We start from the raw sequence: 19,703 nt of genomic DNA, 5'->3' as shown, positions 1-19,703 counted from the left end.
AAAGTAAACATGACATATTTTATCAAATACTAAATAATATACAGTGCCTTGCGAAAGTATTCGGCCCCCTTGAACTTTGCAACCTTTTGCCACATTTCAGGCTTCAAACAAAGATATAAAACTGTATTTTTTTGTGAAGAATCAACAACAAGTGGGACACAATCATGAAGTGGAACGACATTTATTGGATATTTCAAACTTTTTTAACAAATCAAAAACTGAAAAATTGGGCGTGCAAAATTATTCAGCCCCCTTAAGTTAATCATTAGTAGCGCCACCTTTTGCTGCGATTACAGCTGTAAGTCGCTTGGGGTATGTCTATCAGTTTTGCACATCGAGAGACTGACATTTTTTCCCATTCCTCCTTGCAAAACAGCTCGAGCTCAGTGAGGTTGGATGGAAAGCATTTGTGAACAGCAGTTTTCAGTTCTTTCCACAGATTCTCGATTGGATTCAGGTCTGGACTTTGACTTGGCCATTCTAACACCTGGATATGTTTATTTTTGAACCATTCCATTGTAGATTTTGCTTTATGTTTTGGATCATTGTCTTGTTGGAAGACAAATCTCCGTCCCAGTCTCAGGTCTTTTGCAGACTCCATCAGGTTTTCTTCCAGAATGGTCCTGTATTTGGCTCCATCCATCTTCCCATCAATTTTAAACATCTTCCCTGTCCCTGCTGAAGAAAAGCAGGCCCAAACCATGATGCTGCCACCACCATGTTTGATAGTGGGGATGGTGTGATCAGGGTGATGTTGCCAAAAAGTTCAATTTTGGTTTCATCTGACCAGAGCACCTTCTTCCACATGTTTGGTGTGTCTCCCAGGTGGCTTGTGGCAAACTTTAAACAACACTTTTTATGGATATCTTTAAGAAATGGCTTTCTTCTTGCCACTCTTCCATAAAGGCCAGATTTGTGCAATATACGACTGATTGTTGTCCTATGGACAGAGTCTCCCACCTCAGCTGTAGATCTCTGCAGTTCATCCAGAGTGATCATGGGCCTCTTTGCTGTATCTCTGATCAGTCTTCTCCTTGTATGAGTTAAAAGTTTAGAGGGACGGCCAGGTCTTGGTAGATTTGCAGTGGTCTGATACTCCTTCCATTTCAATATTATCGCTTGCACAGTGCTCCTTGGGATGTTTAAAGCTTGGGAAATCTTTTTGTATCCAAATCCGGCTTTAAACTTCTTCACAACAGTATCTCGGACCTGCCTGGTGTGTTCCTTGTTCTTCATGATGCTCTCTGCGCTTTTAACGGACCTCTGAGACTATCACAGTGCAGGTGCATTTATACGGAGACCTGATTACACACAGGTGTATTGTATTTATCATAATTAGTCATTTAGGTCAACATTGGATCATTCAGAGATCCTCACTGAACTTCTGGAGAGAGTTTGCTGCACTGAAAGTAAAGGGGCTGAATAATTTTGCACGCCCAATTTTTCAGTTTTTGATTTGTTAAAAAAGTTTGAAATATCCAATAAATGTCGTTCCACTTCATGATTGTGTCCCACTTGTTGTTGATTCTTCACAAAAAAATACAGTTTTATATCTTTATGTTTGAAGCCTGAAATGTGGCAAAAGGTCGCAAAGTTCAAGGGGGCCAAATACTTTCGCAAGGCACTGTATAAAATACACTACAGCTGTTGGTCTTGATTCAGATACTCTTCTACTTTCTTGTAGATTACTTCTCAGGTTGGTGTAGACACACATATTTACAATTGATACAGTTGAAAGTTTGACTCGTTTTCTGTATGGTATCTGAGATTCTCTACAGTGCTGTGAAAAAGTATTTGCCCCCTTTCTGATTTGTACTTTTTCATGTTTTTGATACTGAAAGTTTTCAGATCTTCAACCAAAACCTAATATTAGATTAAAGGGCTGGAGATTACAAATGACGACAAATTAATATTTATTTTACTTATTCAATTAATAAAATTGTACAACACCCAATTTCCCTGTGTGAAAAAGTAATTGCCCCCCAACACTCAATAACTGTTTGTGCCACCTGTAGCTACAATGACTGCAACCAAATGCTTCCTGTAGTTGATCAATCTCACATTGCTGTGGAGGAATGTTGGCCCACTCTTGCATGCAGTACTGCTTTAACTCAGTGACATTTGTGGGTTTTCAAGCATGAACTGCTTGTTTCAAGTCCTGCCACAACATCAAAATTGGGATTAGGTCTGGACTTTGACTAGGCCATTCCAAAACAAAAAGAATGTGATCCACATCATCCAAAAAGTTGATTCAAGTTTGCAAAAAAGAACATGCATGATCATCAAGACTCTATTACTGCATTGTCAGAACTAGAAGCACAAGCATTTCGCTACACTCGCATTAACATCTGCTAACCATGTGTATGTGACAAATAACATTTGATTTGATGTTCTATGGACAGATGGGTCAAAAGTATTACTTTTTGGATGAAATGGGTTCCATTATGTCTAGCGAAATCCAAACACTGCATTCTACAGTAAGGACCTTATACCCACGGTCAAGTGTGGTGGTAGTGTGATGGTTTGCTGCCTCAGGACCTGGACGAGTTGACTAAATAGAAGGAACCATGAGTTCTGGTCTGTATCAGAATTCTACAGGAGAATGTCAGGCCATCCGTCTGTAAGTCTACATGAAAAGAGCTAAAAAAGCAACAAATGTTTTTTGGAATGGCCTAGTCAAAGTCCAGACCCAATCCCAATTGAGATGTTGTGGCAGGTCTTGAAACGAGAAGTTCATGCTTGAAAACCCACACGCCTCTGAGTTAAAGCAGTTCTGCATGGAAGAGGGGGACAAAATTCTCCCACAGCAACGTGAGAGATTGATCAACAACGGTTGGAGTCATTGCAGCTAAATGTGGCACAACTAGTTATTGAGTGTAAGGGGGCAATTACTTTTTTACACATGGGCATTGGGTGTTGCATAACTTTGTTTATGAAATAAGTATACAATTGTGTTCACTCAGGTTCCCTTTATCTAATATTTGGTTTTGGTTGAAGATCTGATAAAATTCAGAATAAAAAATTTGCAAAAGTAGAGAAAATCTGAAAGGTGGCGAATACTTTTTCACATCACTGTATGTACGCAGTAGGCCTGTTGGGTGAAAAGACTGACAATCTCTGGTGCAGCATAGCCTAATAGTTCATGGGGAACACACTGTCATGACTCATGTTCCAAGTCAGTTCAGTGAGTCATCTCTACTGCTGGAGAATCTGTTACTCCGAAGTCTTGAACGAAGGATCAGAACATCTGAGTAAGAAGCAGAAAGGGGTCCTCATAGTAAGGTTTTGAAGACTACAGTATGTATGGGTGAGTGTGCATGAGTATGTGTGTGTGAATCCGTGTACCTGTGTGCATGAGTGTGTGCGCGTGCATATGTGTGTGTCCATGCATGGATGTGTGTGTGACTATATCTAGACTTTGGCCAGGTAGGAGCCAGGTACCAGCCCAACCTGTCCGTTTCTCTCCACTGTCCACCAGCCGTCTTCACTCTGTTCTATCACCAACACCACATCCCCTTTAGACACTGACAGCTCATATGGGTCCTGGGAGCACAGGGAACACATTGTTAGTAACAGAAGTATGAGGCTTTGAATTACTGTATGGTTCATATACAGTACATACATACAGTATAATACAGATCAGTGGAATAGTTTATGTAAACATGATCCATCAATATCTCAACTAGTTACATGCATACACGGTTACATGACACGTAACTGTGTATGCAGGTTTCACCTGTAACATGACACCTGTAACTATGTGTGCAGGTTTCACCTGTAACTTGACACCTGTAACTGTGTGTGCAGGTTTCACCTGTAACTTGACACCTGTAACTGTGTGTGCAGGTTTCACCTGTAACTTGACACCTGTAACTTGACACCTGTAACTGTGTGTGCAGGTTTCACCTGTAACTTGACACCTGTAACTGTGTGTGCAGGTTTCACCTGTAACTTGACACCTGTAACTGTGTGTGCAGGTTTCACCTGTAACTTGACACCTGTAACTGTGTGTGCAGGTTTCACCTGTAACTTGACACCTGTAACTGTGTGTGCAGGTTTCACCTGTAACTTGACACCTGTAACTATGTGTGCAGGTTTCACCTGTAACATAACACATGTAACTGTGTGTGCAGGTTTCACCTGTAACATAACACATGTAACTGTGTGTGCATGTTTCACCTGTAACTTGACACCTGTAACTTGACACCTGTAACTGTGTGTGCAGGTTTCACCTGTAACTTGACACCTGTAACTGTGTGTGCAGGTTTCACCTGTAACTTGACACCTGTAACTGTGTGTGCAGGTTTCACCTGTAACTTGACACCTGTAACTGTGTGTGCAGGTTTCACCTGTAACTTGACACCTGTAACTGTGTGTGCAGGTTTCACCTGTGCAGAGTAGTCATAAAACACCATGAAGGTATCATCATTATCATCCTCATCAGTTGTCACTGCAGGCAGGGCAGCTGCAGCTGCAGACTGGAAGCCAGGTATGGATGCATACACTCCATCTGAACTCTCAGGCACTGTTTGACCAACAGTTGGCGCCGCTGGCTCGGAAGTTGAACCCTCACTGATACTCATCTTTGAACCAGAGTTTCGTGGCAGAAGATTGGAGAATCTGCACAAATATTTTTCATGTCACGTTCTCAAATATATGTGAATGTGTTGATGATGTATAGCTATGAGAATGTAGTGATACAATGTCCATATTAGAATTCCTATGCATTCAACTGTTATTCCAGTGTTACAAAGTGATAGAGCTTGTTTCACAGAAACACTATGGGGTGGTTTCCTGGACACAATTTAGCCTACTCCTCGATTGTCTTCAGGAAACTGCCCCTACGAGTCCCAAGTTCTGCTAACTGACCTTTTCCTGACCCCTCCCCCTCCGAAGCGAGCACTGCCGTTGTTGTCACCCGTTGGCTCCCTCTCATAGTAGTTCTCAAACACAACGGGGTCTAGAGAGAAGAGGAAGGAAGTCCACACAAATTAAGCATAGGCGTATAATATTTCAAATGGCAAATGTTATTCAGAGGAAAAGTTACACTTGAAAAGCAGAGACACACAGTACAAACCCGTTACAATTACTCTAAGAAGTGTTCGCCATTGGTGCCAATGTTGACAGCAACCCTGGCCCTTCACGCTCTGTCCTGTATTCAGTGAGCTTTTACCTGGTGGACTTGAACCTGTTGTCTTCATCTCTATGAAACAGTTGTTATCTGCTGTGATGTCACACGTCTCCAGAATATTCCTCACCTCCTCATAAAACTGCAAAAAAAAAAATTCTCATATTCATGCTCAGTCTTCAAAGAGGCTTCATTGATTTAAAATTGTTCTGGTTGACAAATAGGATCATTTTGGTTGATCACCAGATACATTGCATGTTAGGTAGTGTAGTACTGGTACTAATAGAGTTTAATGTAGACAGTAGTTCATGGACCCATCCATAATCCATTTGCCTATCGTCTGAAGTGTGGTCATTGTTGAGCTCACCTCGTCGTCTTTGACACATTGCACAGAGAAGTGATTACAGTGGTCCCAGAGGACACACCTCAGGATAGTGATGCGGTCCACCTCCTGCTGCTGAAACACCTGGAACAGCAGAGACACACATACAGTACAAACCCTTAATCATCTATCCCTATATATACACACTGAACAACAATATAAATGTAACGTAAAGAGTTGGTCCCATGTTTCATGAGATCCCAGAAATGTTCCAAACACACAAAAAAACGTATTTCTCTCTAATTTTGAGCAAAAATGTGCTAACATCCCTGTTACTGAGCATTTCTCCTTTGCCAAGATAATCCATCCACCTGACAGGTGTGGCATATCAAGAAGCTGATTAAACAGCATGCCCATTACATAGGTGCACTTTGTGTTGGGGACAATAAAAGGCCACTCTAAAACATGTAGTTTTGTCACACGGTTGGACGCAGTACGTCCAACCGGCCTCACAACTGCAGACAACGTGTATGCTGTCATGAGGGCGAGCGGTTTGCTGATGTCAACGTTGTGAACAGAGTGCCCCATGGTGGCGGTGGGGTTATGGTATGGGCAGGAATAAGCTACAGACAACGAATGAAATTGCAATTTGAATGCACAAAAATACCGTGACAAGATAATGAGGCCCATTTTTTAAAAAGATATCTGTGACCAACAGATGCATATCTGTATTCGCAGTCATGTGAAATCCATAGATTAGTGTCTAATACATTTATTTCAATTGACTGATTTCCTTATATGAACTGTAACTCCATAAAATAAATGACATTGTTGCATGTTACATTTATGTTTTTGTTAAGTATACAATCTGGCTCAAAAGCGACTGCATACATTAAGGAGGCTAACCAGGCGTAACCAGGCTCTAAATAGCTTTACAAGCTACTGTAATAGCTGAATCATCAGGCTTACCTGCTCAATCAGCAACGTTCAATATTGTGCTTTAAGAGGCATAGACTACACTGTTAGAACAAAAAGGTGCTATCTAGAACCTAAAAGGGTTCTTCGGCTGACCTCATAGGATAACCTTTTTTTGGGTCAGTGTAGAACCTTCTGTGTAAAGGGTTATACATGGAACCCAAAAGGGTTCTACCTAGAACCCAAAAGGGTTCTACCTAGAACCAAAAAGGCATCTTCAAAGGGTTCTCCTATGGGGAAAACCGAAGAACCCTTTTAGGTTCTAGATAGTACCTTTTTGTTCTAACAGTGTAGTCTATTCTGGATGTATGTACATAAGCCACAGGGGGGTGTTATACTGAGAAATATAGGCCTACTCAGACATACTGCGGAAGGGGGCGTGGTGTGCTGTGGTGTGAGGTCGTAGTTGGGCTAGTAACAGTTGTGGGTGGGTGCAATGTGAAGCTCTAACCTCACACGTGCCCTTGTGTGTTCCCTCCCAGTCCTGACGAACTCTCTCCAGCTGCTCTACGTTCAACATGTATTGTTTCTCTGTACAGGTGGAGCACAAGAGAGGTTAGGGAATACTTTACATTTATTGCATCCTAAGCACTCTTCTTTACTTGGATTACCATAATAAATACAAGTTTTTTAAATAATCAGATCAATGATAATAAATTCGTAATGGATTTACAGATTCATTGATTCATTCATCCATTGATATTATCACCAATAAAGAAAAGTACAGTATATTGTATGGTATGATTCAGACCTGCTTCAGTGACGGCTTGTCTGCATTGCTTGGCCTTGTGTTGAACCTGAGAAAGACAGCAGTAGAGGAACTGGTCATGCTCTGAATCAAAACGGGACTGCTAAACAACAAAATAAAAGAGTCAATTCTCCTTTAGAAGAAAATATCAGGATGTGTTCTCTTTACTCTCCTCTCTGTTCCTCTACAGACCTCCATTTTCAGAACGCACACAGAACAAGCATTTCTAATAAATAGATAACTCAATTCCATGCCTTGCATTATAACCAACTCATAGACTCACAGAATCAGTCTAGTTTACAAAAAAAAGAAGATAAAAAAGAGATGTGTAAACTCTGCTCGCTGGTCGTGGTGAAAAAAGTAACACTTCCTATTCTTTCAATGCATTTTTCTGCAAAGGTGGATGAACTGTTGGGCAAAATAAAACAGTTTGTAGACTGTGTTTACTTGTGTTTTCCTCCACTATACCACTGTTTTACTTGTAGTAGGATAACAGAGGGTAGACTGTGTTTACTTGTGTTTTCCTCCACTATACCACTGTTTTACTTGTAGTAGGAAAACAGTGGGTAGACTGTGTTTACTTGTGTTTTCCTCCACTATACCACTGTTTTACTTGTAGTAGGAAAACAGTGACAAAGGGAACTGTTTCATAGCCTTCTCTGATACTGAGAAATTGAGTTGCAGTAGCACAACAATAACTACAGTGCATTCGGGAAAGTATTTAGACTTTTTCCACATTTTGTTACGTTACAGTCTTATTCTAAAATGTATCAAATAGTTTTTTTGTCTGTCATCAATCTACACACAATACCCCATTTTTACACTTTTTTTGCAAATGTATTTACTAAACAGAAATGGAAATATTACATTTACATTACTTTTCAGATCCTTTACTCAGGACTTTGTTGCAGCACCTTTGGTAGTGATCACAGACTCAGAGTCTTCTTGGGTATAACGCTATAAGCTTGGCACACCTGTATTTGGGGAGATTCTCCCATTCTTCTCTGCAGATCCTTTCAAGCTCTGTCAGGTTGGATGGGGAGCGTCGCTGTACAGCTATTTCCAGGTCTCTCCAGAGATGTTCGATTGGGTTCAAATCTGGGCTCTGGCTGGGCTACTAAAGGACATTCAGAGACTTGTCCCGAAGCCACTCCTGCATTATCTTGGCTGTGGGTTTAGGGTTGTCCTGTTTGAAGGTGAACCTTTGCCCCAGTCTGAGGTCCTGAGCACTCTGGAGCAGGTTATCATCAAGTATCTCTCTATACTTTGCTCCGTTCATCTTTCTCTCGATCCCGACTAGTCTTCCAGTCCCTGCCGCTGAAAAACATCCCCATAGCATGATGCTGCCACCACCCTGCTCCATTGTAGGATGTGACGCTTGGCATTCAGGCCAAAGAGTTCAATTTTGGTTTCATCAGACCAGAGAATCTTGTTGAATCTTGTTTCTCATGGTCTGAGAGTCCTTTAGGTGGCTTTTTGGCAAACTCCAAATGGGCTGTCATGTGCCTTTTACTGCGGAGTGGCTTCCGCCTGGCCACTCTACCATAAAGGCCTGCTTGGTGGAGTGCTACAGAGCTGGTTCTCCCATCTCCACAGAGAAACTCTGGAGCTCTGTCAGCATGATCATCGGGTTCTTGGTCACCTCCCTGACCAAGGCCTTTCTCCCCCGATTGCTCAGTTTGACTGGGCTGCCAGTTCTAGGAAGAGTCTTGGTGGTTCCAAACTTCTTTCATTTAAGAATGATGGAGGCCACTGTGTTCTTGGGGATAGTCAATGCTGCAGAAATGTTTTTGTACCCTTCCCCAGATCTGTGCCTCGACACAATCCTGTCTCAGAGCTCTACGGAAAATTCCTTCGACCTCATGGATTGGTTTTTGCTCTGACATACACTGTCAACTGTGGGACCTTATATAGACAGGTGTGTGCCTTTCCAAATCATGTCCAATCAATCAATTGAATTTACCACAGGTGAACTCCAATCTAGTTGTTGGAACATCTCAATGGATGATCAATGGAAACAGGATGCACCTGTGCTCAATTTCGAGTTTCATAGCAAAGGGTCTGAATACTTATGTAAATAAGGTATTTCTATTTTTATTTTTAATACATTTGCAAACATTTTATGAAAACCTGTTTTCGCTTTGTCATTATGGGTTATTGTGTAGAGACTGATTAATTAGAAATATAATTTAATCAATTTTAGAATAAGTAACTAAATGTGGAAAAAGTGAAGGGGTCTGAATACTTTCTGAATGCACTGAATAACGAGGCGTATTACATGTGTATAATTGCAGGGTTGGCAGTGGTGTTACCTTCTCAGACTGGTTTGGTGTTGTGGCTGTGTGTTTGTATAGTTCCAGGGTTTGGGGAGGTGGTGTTACCGTCTCAGACTGGTTTGGTGTTGTGGCTGTGTGTGTGTAATTCCAGGTAGGGGGATTGCAATACGTTCTCAGACTGCTTGGGGGCTGTGTGTTTGTATAGTTCCAGGGTTTGGGGAGTTGGTGTTACCTTCTCAGACTGTTTTGTTGTGGCTGCAAGCTGCTCTGCCTCGTCTGCTTCTTTACATTTCTGCTCATAGGACTTCTTAGACTGGAGATGGACAGAAGAGACTTTCAGGGAATCATCATTGAAGCAGCCACAGTGGTCTGTGGTGTCATGTTTTATGTAACAATCAAATAAAACAGTAGCAATGTTGGATCTCTGTAAAACTGTATGCAACTGTATGCAATGTCAAAATGGTGAATGGTGCTGTCCTCACTTAGCAGTTTAAGCAAACATTTAGGTCAATATGTATTTCTGGCTTCAGATTGGTTGTTTCTTGTACAGGACAATCAGTCTTCACCACTTTAGCTCCAATTATGTCACTCTGCCATTGGCTCGTGTCACTTGTCTCACCACAGAGTAGCCTAACGATGTAGCTAATCTATTCGGTATGTAATTGCTCGCATAGAGAATAGGGTTATACAGTGCCTTCGGAAAGTATTCAGACCCCTTGACTTTTTCAACATTTTGTTGCGTTACATCCTTATTCTAAAATTGATTAAATAAAAAATGTAATCCTCATCAATCTACACGCAATACCCCATAATTACAAAGTGAAGTCATGTTTGTAGATTTTTTTGCAAATGTATTAAAATAAAAAAACATTATTCAGACCCTTTGCTATGAAACTCTAAATTGAGCACAGGTGCATCCTGTTTCCACTGATCATCTTTGAGATGTTTCTTCAACTTGATTGGAGTCCACCTGTAGTAAATTAAATTGTTTGGATATGAGATGTAAAGGCACACACCTGTCAAATAAGATCCTACAGTTGACAGTGCATGTCAGAGCAAAAACCAAGCCATGAGGTTGAAGGAATTGTCTGTAAAGTTCTGAGACAGGATTGTGTCGAGGCACAGATCTGGGGAAGGGTACAAAAATATTTCTGCAATATTGAAGGTCCCCAAGAACATGGTGGCCTCCGTCATTCTTAAATGGAAGAAGTTTGGACACTAAGACTCTTCATAGAGCTGGCCGCCCAGCCAATCGGGGGAGAAAGGCCTTGATGAAAACCTGCTCCAGAGTGCTCAGGACCTCGGACTGGGGGGAAGGTTCACCTTCCAACAAGACAACGACCTTAAGCACACAGCCAAGACAACGCAGGAGTGGCTTTGGGACAAGTCTCTGAATGTCCTTGAGTGGCCCAGCCAGAGCCCGGACATGAACCCAGTCGAACATCTCTGGAGACACCATAAAATAGCTGTGCAGGGACGCTCCCCATCCAACTTGACAGAGTAATTAGCCGGCTGGTTAAAACCGACACTTTTACTATAACGTTGATTAATGTGCACTGTCCCTGTAAAAATAAATAAACTCAAACTCAAACTCCCCATCCAACCTGACAGAGCTTGAGAGGATCTGCTGAGAAGAATGGGAGAAACTCCCCAAATACTGGTGTGCCAAGCGTCATACCCAAGAATACTCAAGGCTGTAATCGCTGCCAAAGGTTCTTCAACAAAGTAATGAGTAAATGGTCTAAATACTTATGTGAATGTAGTATTTCAGTTTTTTTATTTTTAATACATTTGCAAAAATGTGTAAAAAACGTATAATTGTTTGTCATTATGGGGTATTGTGTGTAGATTGATGAGGGAAAGAAAACAATTTAATCAATTTTAGAAGTCAAGGGTTCTACTTTCCGAAGGCACTGTATACAGGATGTTCTACAGGGTGTAAGTATGATACTGTAATGATACTCACAAAAATAGGCCCAAGTTTATGTATATTTGAGCAATAAGGCCCGAGGAGATGTGATATGTGAACAATATACCACAGCTAAGGACTGTTCTTAACCTCTATGCAACGCGGAGTGCCTGGAATACAGCCCCTTAACTGTGATATATTGACCATATACCACAAACCCCCGAGGTGCCTTATTCATATTTTATAAACTGGTTACCAACGTAATTAGACAACAAAAAATATATGTTTTTGTCATACCCGTGGTATACGGGTTGATATACCAGCCATCAGGGCTCAAATCACCCAGTTTATAATTGAGCATAAATCATGGGACTATGAGAGGTGAGATCTGTATTGATGCAGACCAAAATGTTCATTTTCAAGGCCTGTGTTATCCTACCAGTTCCCCACTATAATAGGGCCAAAGTCTGTGGTTGGTGTGTGGGTGTGTATGTCTATACTTTGTTTCCTACCCTCTTCCTCTTGCAGAATTGCACTGTGATGTATGTTCTCTCTTGGGTAGCTCACCCATCTCTGAGAGGTAGCTAGGTCTACTGGGTGTAATGTCAGCCTTCCTCTTTTCTGGGTATGAACTCTTACACTGCACTCTAGAAAAGGGTTCTTTGGCTGTCCCCATAGGAGAACCCTTTTTGGTTCCAGCTAGAACCCTTTTGGTTTTCAGGTGGAATCCTTTTGGGTTCAATGTAGAACACTCTGTGGAAAGGGTTCTACGTGGAAACCAAAAGGGTTCTACCAGGAAACCGTAGGGTTCTTGAAAGGATTCTCATTTTACATTTAAGTCATTTAGCAGATGCTCTTATTCAGTGACTTACAGGAGCAATCATGGTTAAGTGCTTTGCTCAAGGGCACGTAGGCAGATTTTTCACCTAGTCTGCTCTGAGATTCAAACCACTGACCTTTCAGTTACTGGCCCAATGCCTTTAAATGCTAGACTACCTGCCACCTGTCTCCTATGGGGACATCCGAAGCACCCTTAAATTCTAGATACCTTTTTTTCTAAGCATGTGGATAAAGTCCCACTTTCAGACTGTTCTGTAACCCTCTATGTATGTAACTCTGTACTTAAGCTGACTTACTAAGTAAGCATGTAATTCCCTGAGTAAATAGTATGCCTACCTCGATGGTCTTCTTATATAAGGACACCTTCATCTTCTGAACTTTCTCCATAATTCCCTCAAACTGAACGAGGATAAACAACATGGTTGAAATTTACTGGCACCTCATAAATACAGGTTTTCAAAATGGATTTTCAAAATGAAATAAGCACTCGATAACACATTTCAAACCTTCTTCCTCTGTTCTTTCTGCCGCTCTCTGAATATTTCCATCTTCTTGATCTCTTCCCGTAACATTCCGGATAGCTGGATATGCAGATTCCCAATGTTTTCAATTTCTGTCAAAGAAAACAGTTATTTTAGTAAACTGTCATTGGGCTTTGTTGTGAAAGATGCAGTAGACAGGATAAACTTACGTGTTTTAAGTTGATCAAAGGAGGCTTTCAGAGTGCTGAAAAAATAGGAATGATGCATTTATCAATAACAGGTAGTGTAGCATACTAAATACTAGTTAAACACAGTACGCATAAACAGATTGCCAAATCACTGCATTCAACTGTATCTAGATATCAATGACTTGTCATGGTTCCACCTGTCACCAGAGGGCAGCAGAGACCGTCCTAGAGACATTAACGACACTCTGGTGTGTCCAATTTATTCATTATGATTTCCCTGTTAAAAGAGGTGTGTTTTCTGTTGTCCTTTGCAGAAGCTTGAATTGTTTACCGTGTGCGTTTGTTTCCTGAGTGAGTTTTTGAGAATTAGTGTTGGTTGTTTTTTCATGTGTACTGTGGTCCTGCGGCTACCGTTTCTCAGTAAAGTAAAGTATGTTTATCCTTAACCACTGATTCCTCGTCTGGTCTCTTCTCTGCACCTGGGTCCAACCTTGCCACATCACAGCAAGCTTCTGCACCAAACATGGACCCAGCAGAGATCACTCAGATCAAGAATGTTGTAACCCACCAAGGAGCACTGCTGAGGCGGCAGCAAGAACAACTCTCCCAAATATCAGAGACCCTCCAGGCACTTACTGACTCCCTCCAAACACAGTCCAACCTCAACCCAAGAGGGGCCAATGTCCAAGTCTCATCGCCCAGTGCTACAGACGTCGCCATAGTTCCTCCAGGGAACCTGCACCGGGTACCCAAGATCCCAGCCCCCGAGCGGTATGACGGCCACCTGGAAGCATGTAAGGGGTTTCTACCTCATTCAGTGTTCTCTGGTGTTCGAGCTACAGTCCTCCTCGTTCCACACCGATCGGCCATGATCGCCTACATCATCTCTCTACTCTCGGGCAAGGCCCTGGCGCGGGCAATGGCAGTGTGGGAACAGCAGCCACCAACCTGCAGCTCCATATTAGCCTTCATTGCTGAGTTACAAGTCTTCGACCACCCAGTCGGCGGAAGAGAAGCGGTCAGCCGACTGTTCAACATCTGCCAAGGGGCCAGACCAGTTGCTGACTTCGCCATTGAGTTCCACAACCTTGCCTCCAAGAGTGTGTGGAATATGGAGGTCCTGGAAACTGCTTTCCATCAGGGTTTGTCTAACTCCAAGGATGAAATGGCCTATCAGGAACTGGGAGAGGACCTTGAGTCCCTGATAATACTGTCAATCAGGATCGACAACCGCCTCGAATGTTTGAGATAGCGCCTTTTTGACTCCACCCCAGTATCTCGGTTTCCTGAGCACCTTAAGCCCCCCAAGCCCAGAATTGAGAAGCCCATGCAGCTGGGACCCACACGTCAGAGTCCACAGGTGCGTGACAGGCGCATCATCGATGGCTGCTGCCTCTACTGCGGAGGTCTCGGCCATCTCCGTGCTATATGTCCAGAGCTGACGGGAAACGCCAGGACAAGGGGAGACCCCGACGAGCTGTTCAGCTACCTCTCAGTCACCGTCTGTCATTACTCGCAACCCTCCACTGGGACAACCGTCAGCACCAGAATCAAGCCTTCGTGGACTCCGGGGCCACAGGTAATTTTATTGATCAGGACTTCACCAGATAATTACCAATCACCTGTGTGAAGTGTCCCATCCCTCTGCAGATTCAAGCCCTCAATGGATGGCCCATTTGCTCCGGTCAGGTGGAATATCAGACCAAGCCCATTCTACTGCAGGCTGGGGTGAAACACTCAGACTCTTAGTTTTCTGCTCCCTAGAAACCCCCTTATCCTAGGGTACCCCTTGCTAGCACTACATAACCCACTATTCTCCTGGTCCACGGGAAACACCTACTAGACTGGGGTAAGGACTGCCAGTCTAAATGTCTAAGACCCCCACCAAGAGCCTCACCATGTCCTCCAGCATCCATTGAAGTCCACGACTTCTCCGCTCTCCCTCCTGAATACTTCGACCTCCCGGAGGCCTGCAGTAAGAGGCAAGCTTCCACCCTTCTTCCACATCGTTCATACGACTGTGCCATAGGACTCCTACCCGGCTCCACACCTACCCAGGGCCGTCTGTACTATCTCTCAACCCCTGAAGCAGCAGTCATGGACAATTACATCCGGGAGTCGCTGGAGGCAGGTTTCATCACCCCCTCTACATCCCTAGCTGGTGCAGGCTTCTTCGTGGGTAAGAAGGATGGAGGCCTGCGTGCTTGCATCGATTACAGAGGGCTGAACTGGATTACTATCAAGAATCGTTAACCTCTGCCCCTGATGTCTTGGAGTTGGCCCAATTCTTCACCAAACTGGACCTCCGCAACCCTTAAAATCAGGTGAGAATCAGGGAGATGAGTGGTAAACTGCCTTTAACACCCCTAGTGGACACTATGAGTATTTAATCATGCCCTTTGGATTATCAAACTCACCGGCAGTCTTTCAAGCATTGATCAATGACACTCGAGTCGGTTTCTCTTTGTTTACCTCAAAAATATCCTGATCTTCTCCAAAACCCTTCCAGAACACATAATGCATGTCCACCAAGTCCTGAGATGCCTCCTGCAGAGCCAACTATATGTCAAGATGGAGAAGTGTGAATTCCACGTGTCCAAAGCTTCCTTCCTGGGTCACATTATCTCTACCACAGGCATCCAAATGGACCCCAAAAAGGTTGAGGCGGTCGCCCACTGTCCCGATCCCACCTCACTCAAGCAGGTCCAGCGGTTCCTCGGGTGAAACAATTTTTACAGGTGTTTTATACGCAACTTTGGTGCAGTGGCAGCGCCACTCTCGTTCCTAACCCGCATGTCAATTTGCCCAGTGTCGCCCGGGTTTGGCCGGGGTAGGCCGTCAGTGTAAATAAGAATTTGTTCTTAACTGACTTGCCTAGTTAAATAAAGGTTATATAATTGTTTTAATGTCCCAGACCCGTTTTTGCTAGACTCCTGAGGTTGACAGGGCATTCATAGAGCTTAAGGGATGTTTCACCTCTGGACCCATCCTCGTTCATCCTGATCCTACTCTGCCCTTTGTAGTAGAGGTGGACGCCTCGGACACCGGAGCAGGGGTGGTCCTTTCACAGCAGAATGAAGAGGACAAGAAACTGCACCCATGCGCCTTTCTCTCCAAGTGGTTCTCGCCAGCGGAACGCAACTACGATGTAGGCAACTGTGAGCTTTTGGCAGTTAAGTGGGCCCTTAGGAATTTGGTCTCCATTCAAGAAGCCAAGAGGTTGAACGCTCGCCAGGCTAGGTGGGCTCTGTTTTTTTAACAGGTTTGATTTGACACTAGCCTATCGCCCGGGATCCAAGAATCAGAAAGCAGGTGCCCTGTCCCGCCAACACGATACCTCTAACGAGGAGAGGGACTCTGGGCCCATCATCCACAGCTCCTGCATTGTGGACTCTGTGATATGGAGTATTGAGACCACGGTCCGACAAGCCCAGACACGAGAACCTGACCCAAGGTGATAATGATTTCCCTGTTAAGAGGTGTGTTTTCTGTTGTCCTTTGCAGAAGCTTGAATTGTTTACTGTGTGCGTTTGTTTCCTGAGTGAGTTTTCAAGACTTAGTGTTTGTTGTTTCAAGTGTACTGTGATCCTGCGGCTACTGTTTCTCAGTAAATTATGATGTTTATCCTTAACCACTGATTCCTTGTCTGGTCTCTTCTCTTCGTCCAACTTTACCATGTCACATGACTGGCTAATTAGCAATGGTGTAAAGATTAACTGTGTGAACAGGAAACTGGATTGAGGATACACACACACACATTTTCTCTCTCTCTCTCTGTTGGAAATTATTCCACGAGGGCTAGAATGTGTGACATAATGGCATTGTGTGCCACTACTGAACCCTGACTCTATCATTATTATGTTCTAAAAATATTACTATTATTCTATTGACTACCTATTATATTCCCTGTGAAGTGGCTGTGGCATATAAGCAAGTAGCAGGTGCGCCACGCCAGGTAATGGCAAATTATTTAAATAAAAAAACAACAACATTACATTTGATTTGGGCCAACGTCCCCACCAATGTTATTTGTATCTGTTATGACAGCATTTTGGCTAACTTGTGCATAGTAGGTATTATGGTCCAAACATATCATCTCTATATATGTACGTAACCAGCCATTTACCTGATCTCTGTCTGCCCCCCAGCTTTACGTGCTATTGTCACCAGATCCTTCCCATACCTCTCTTCTGCCATGGCCCTGTAGACAGACAAACAGGCAGACTTAAAATGACGTTTTTTGTAGAGTGTAGACCAATCTTTGAGTTGTATGAACATTCCGATTCGGTGTGCAATCACTGCTGACCATCCCTGCGTGCATTTTCTATGAAGTTTAAATGACGTCAGAGAAACCCTACCTCATCTTCAGCAGTTCCTCCACATCTTTGCACATCCGCCTGCCATCACATAGTCTCTCAATCAGAACCTCATAGCCCTGATGATTAGTGAAATCAACTCCCTACAGAGAGAGAAAGAGAGGTGTTGTAATCCAGTTACACAACAATAGTTACAAAATAAACGTTTGACTCAAACTGCCCAGTGGTTTGTCTCTGTATTTAGTGGCACATACTGAACAGTTAGATTCCACAGAAGTTGGAACTTGTTTAGGGATTGGTTCCCATAGAATGGGGTGTCTTTACAACATGGTATATGAACCTGGTGAAATTCACAAAGCATTTAAGATTGATATTAAGTTTCACTGAAATGTGCATTGCGTCATAACTTGTTACAGTACTTACAAACAGACAATATAGTCAGAGGACTGTCCAGAGGACCATAGAATATTCACTTTCAACAACTTTTAGTTGCAGACAGCATAATAGAAACCCATTTAATATGTTCTCTTTCATGTCTGAAGATGACAGGTAGATTATCAACTGTTGCCTTGGATGCAAATCTATCTGGACAATGAGAGGGCTAAATTCGTAACCACCGTGAGCAGGAAGGGAGCCAAAGCAAACAACACCTCAGGGAACATCTGTGCAAAAATACTATGATACCTCACAAGTTAAACAGAATATAACAGATGTGGAAATTGTGGTGAAAGCACAGTGCCTATCCTACAGTACCTATCATACAGTGCCTATCCTACAGTACCTATCCTACAGAGCCTATCCTACAGTGCATATCCTACAGTGCCTATCCTACAGTACCTATCATACAGTGCCTATCCTACAGTACCTATCCTACAGAGCCTATCCTACAGTGCATATCCTACAGTGCCTATCCTACAGTGCCTATCCTACAGAGCCTATCCTACAGTGCATGTCCTACAGTGCCTATCCTACAGTGCCTATCCTACAGTACCTATCCTACAGAGCCTATCCTACAGTGCCTATCCTACAGTACCTATCCTACAGTACCTATCCTACAGAGCCTATCCTACAGTGCCTATCCTACAGTACCTATCCTACAGTACCTATCCTACAGTACCTATCCTACAGAGCCTATCCTACAGTGCATATCCTACAGTGCCTATCCTACAGTACCTATCCTACAGTGCCTATCCTACAGTGCCTATCCTACTGTGCCTATCCTACAGTGCCTATCCTACAGAGCCTATCCTACAGTGCATATCCTACAGTACCTATCCTACAGTGCCTATCCTACAGTACCTATCCTACAGTGCATATCTAAGGGGTTAGCAGTAAGAGTTGAACCCAGACCTTCCCAGCTTTCCCACAGCACTCAGTTCAGTTCCAAATTTCATTGGCATGTTGTTACTGTGGACATCATATTCTGTCAGACAATTGTCACATTTTAGAAGCCTAATGCTGTTTGCTTTAAAAGGCTCACTACACTTTCAAGTCTGTAAATGGCTGAGAATGAACAAAATACTAATATTTCTGGATAGAGAGATTTTAAATGAGTTATCAGTAGACTACCTAGTTATATCTAGTTACACACACCAACGCAGGACATCAAGAGACAATGGTAGTAGACTGAGGGAACTTACCCAAAAGGCATCTTTATACAACAAGGGAGTCATTCTGTGTTATACATGCACTTCCTCAAAGTTGAATGTTAATATCCTTTTTATCAACGTTTACAAAAAACATAAACCACTTCAATTTAACAGATTCCTTACTGAGATCAAATATATATATATGTATAAATATATATGAAGGACAACTCCAGAATACCTCAGCTGTTATAACTGCAATATCACTGTTGAACTTTGCATTGGGCTTGAATGAGGAAGTACCCTGTGATGTCACTATCCACAGACACAGCCTCTTGCTGAGATATGTAGATAACTACAGTTTTGATTATTATTTGAATAATAGATCATATAGAATTTCAGACCTAAAACGGATTCACAGACTATATTGGGCACAGATTGTGCCCTTGTTCATGAAGAATAGCCATTGGTTTGATTATATCCAGGGTGAATCACATCTGACCGTGATCGGATTCCCATAGGGCGGCGCACAATTGGCCCAGCGTCGTCTGGGTTTGGCTGGGGTAGGCCGTCATTGTAAATAATAATTTGTTCTAAATTAAATGACTTGCCTAGTTAAATAAAGGGTAGAAAATACATTAAAATGTATTATAAATAATATCTGTATAAATATATATTTTTTTATTTATGTTTAATAATATGTTTGACATGCCTACACAGTAAGTGCTTTCCAATTAACTGCTGTTTGTAAAAGCCATCATATCCACCTGTGAACATCAGACGACTAACTGAATTTTAACAGCTAAGAAATACCGACCTCTAGTGGTGTACTCAGGGAGATACATAAACCATCACCTTGAAAGTTGAAACAACGTAGAAGCACAACTAAATATTAGGCCTACATGTTGTGGTTAAATATTCAAGTTCTTGAAA

General features: G+C 42.7%; 1 protein-coding gene across 4 annotated transcripts; it reads right to left on the bottom strand.

Annotated features, from left to right (window-relative positions):
- Positions 1-166: 166 nt before the first annotated feature.
- LOC110506762 (proline-serine-threonine phosphatase-interacting protein 1) lies at positions 167-19,301 on the bottom strand. 4 transcript variants are annotated; one of them, XM_021586621.3, is made up of 14 exons: positions 18,825-19,301; positions 17,227-17,327; positions 16,995-17,069; positions 12,890-12,924; positions 12,705-12,811; positions 12,535-12,597; positions 9,682-9,762; positions 7,177-7,222; positions 6,877-6,956; positions 5,496-5,594; positions 5,174-5,270; positions 4,870-4,960; positions 4,389-4,620; positions 167-3,543 (listed from the first exon to the last, which is right to left on the bottom strand). In XM_021586621.3, the coding sequence occupies exons 1-14, from the start codon at positions 18,855-18,857 to the stop codon at positions 3,412-3,414; spliced, it is 1,272 nt and encodes a 423-aa protein (XP_021442296.3). In that variant the 5' UTR covers positions 18,858-19,301; the 3' UTR covers positions 167-3,411. The 4 variants fall into 4 exon arrangements, with proteins under 4 accessions (XP_021442296.3, XP_090078784.1, XP_021442295.3 ...); XM_090222658.1 differs by lacking the exon at positions 9,682-9,762 and having other exon boundaries at positions 2,832-3,543; positions 18,825-19,063; XM_021586620.3 differs by having other exon boundaries at positions 2,838-4,620; positions 18,825-19,063.
- Positions 19,302-19,703: the final 402 nt, after the last annotated feature.

Source organism: Oncorhynchus mykiss, chromosome 26 (assembly GCF_057628025.1).
Source record: "Oncorhynchus mykiss isolate SJ-2025 chromosome 26, ASM5762802v1, whole genome shotgun sequence".
NCBI lineage: Eukaryota > Metazoa > Chordata > Actinopteri > Salmoniformes > Salmonidae > Oncorhynchus > Oncorhynchus mykiss.
This window is presented reverse-complemented; position numbering and strand designations above follow the sequence as displayed.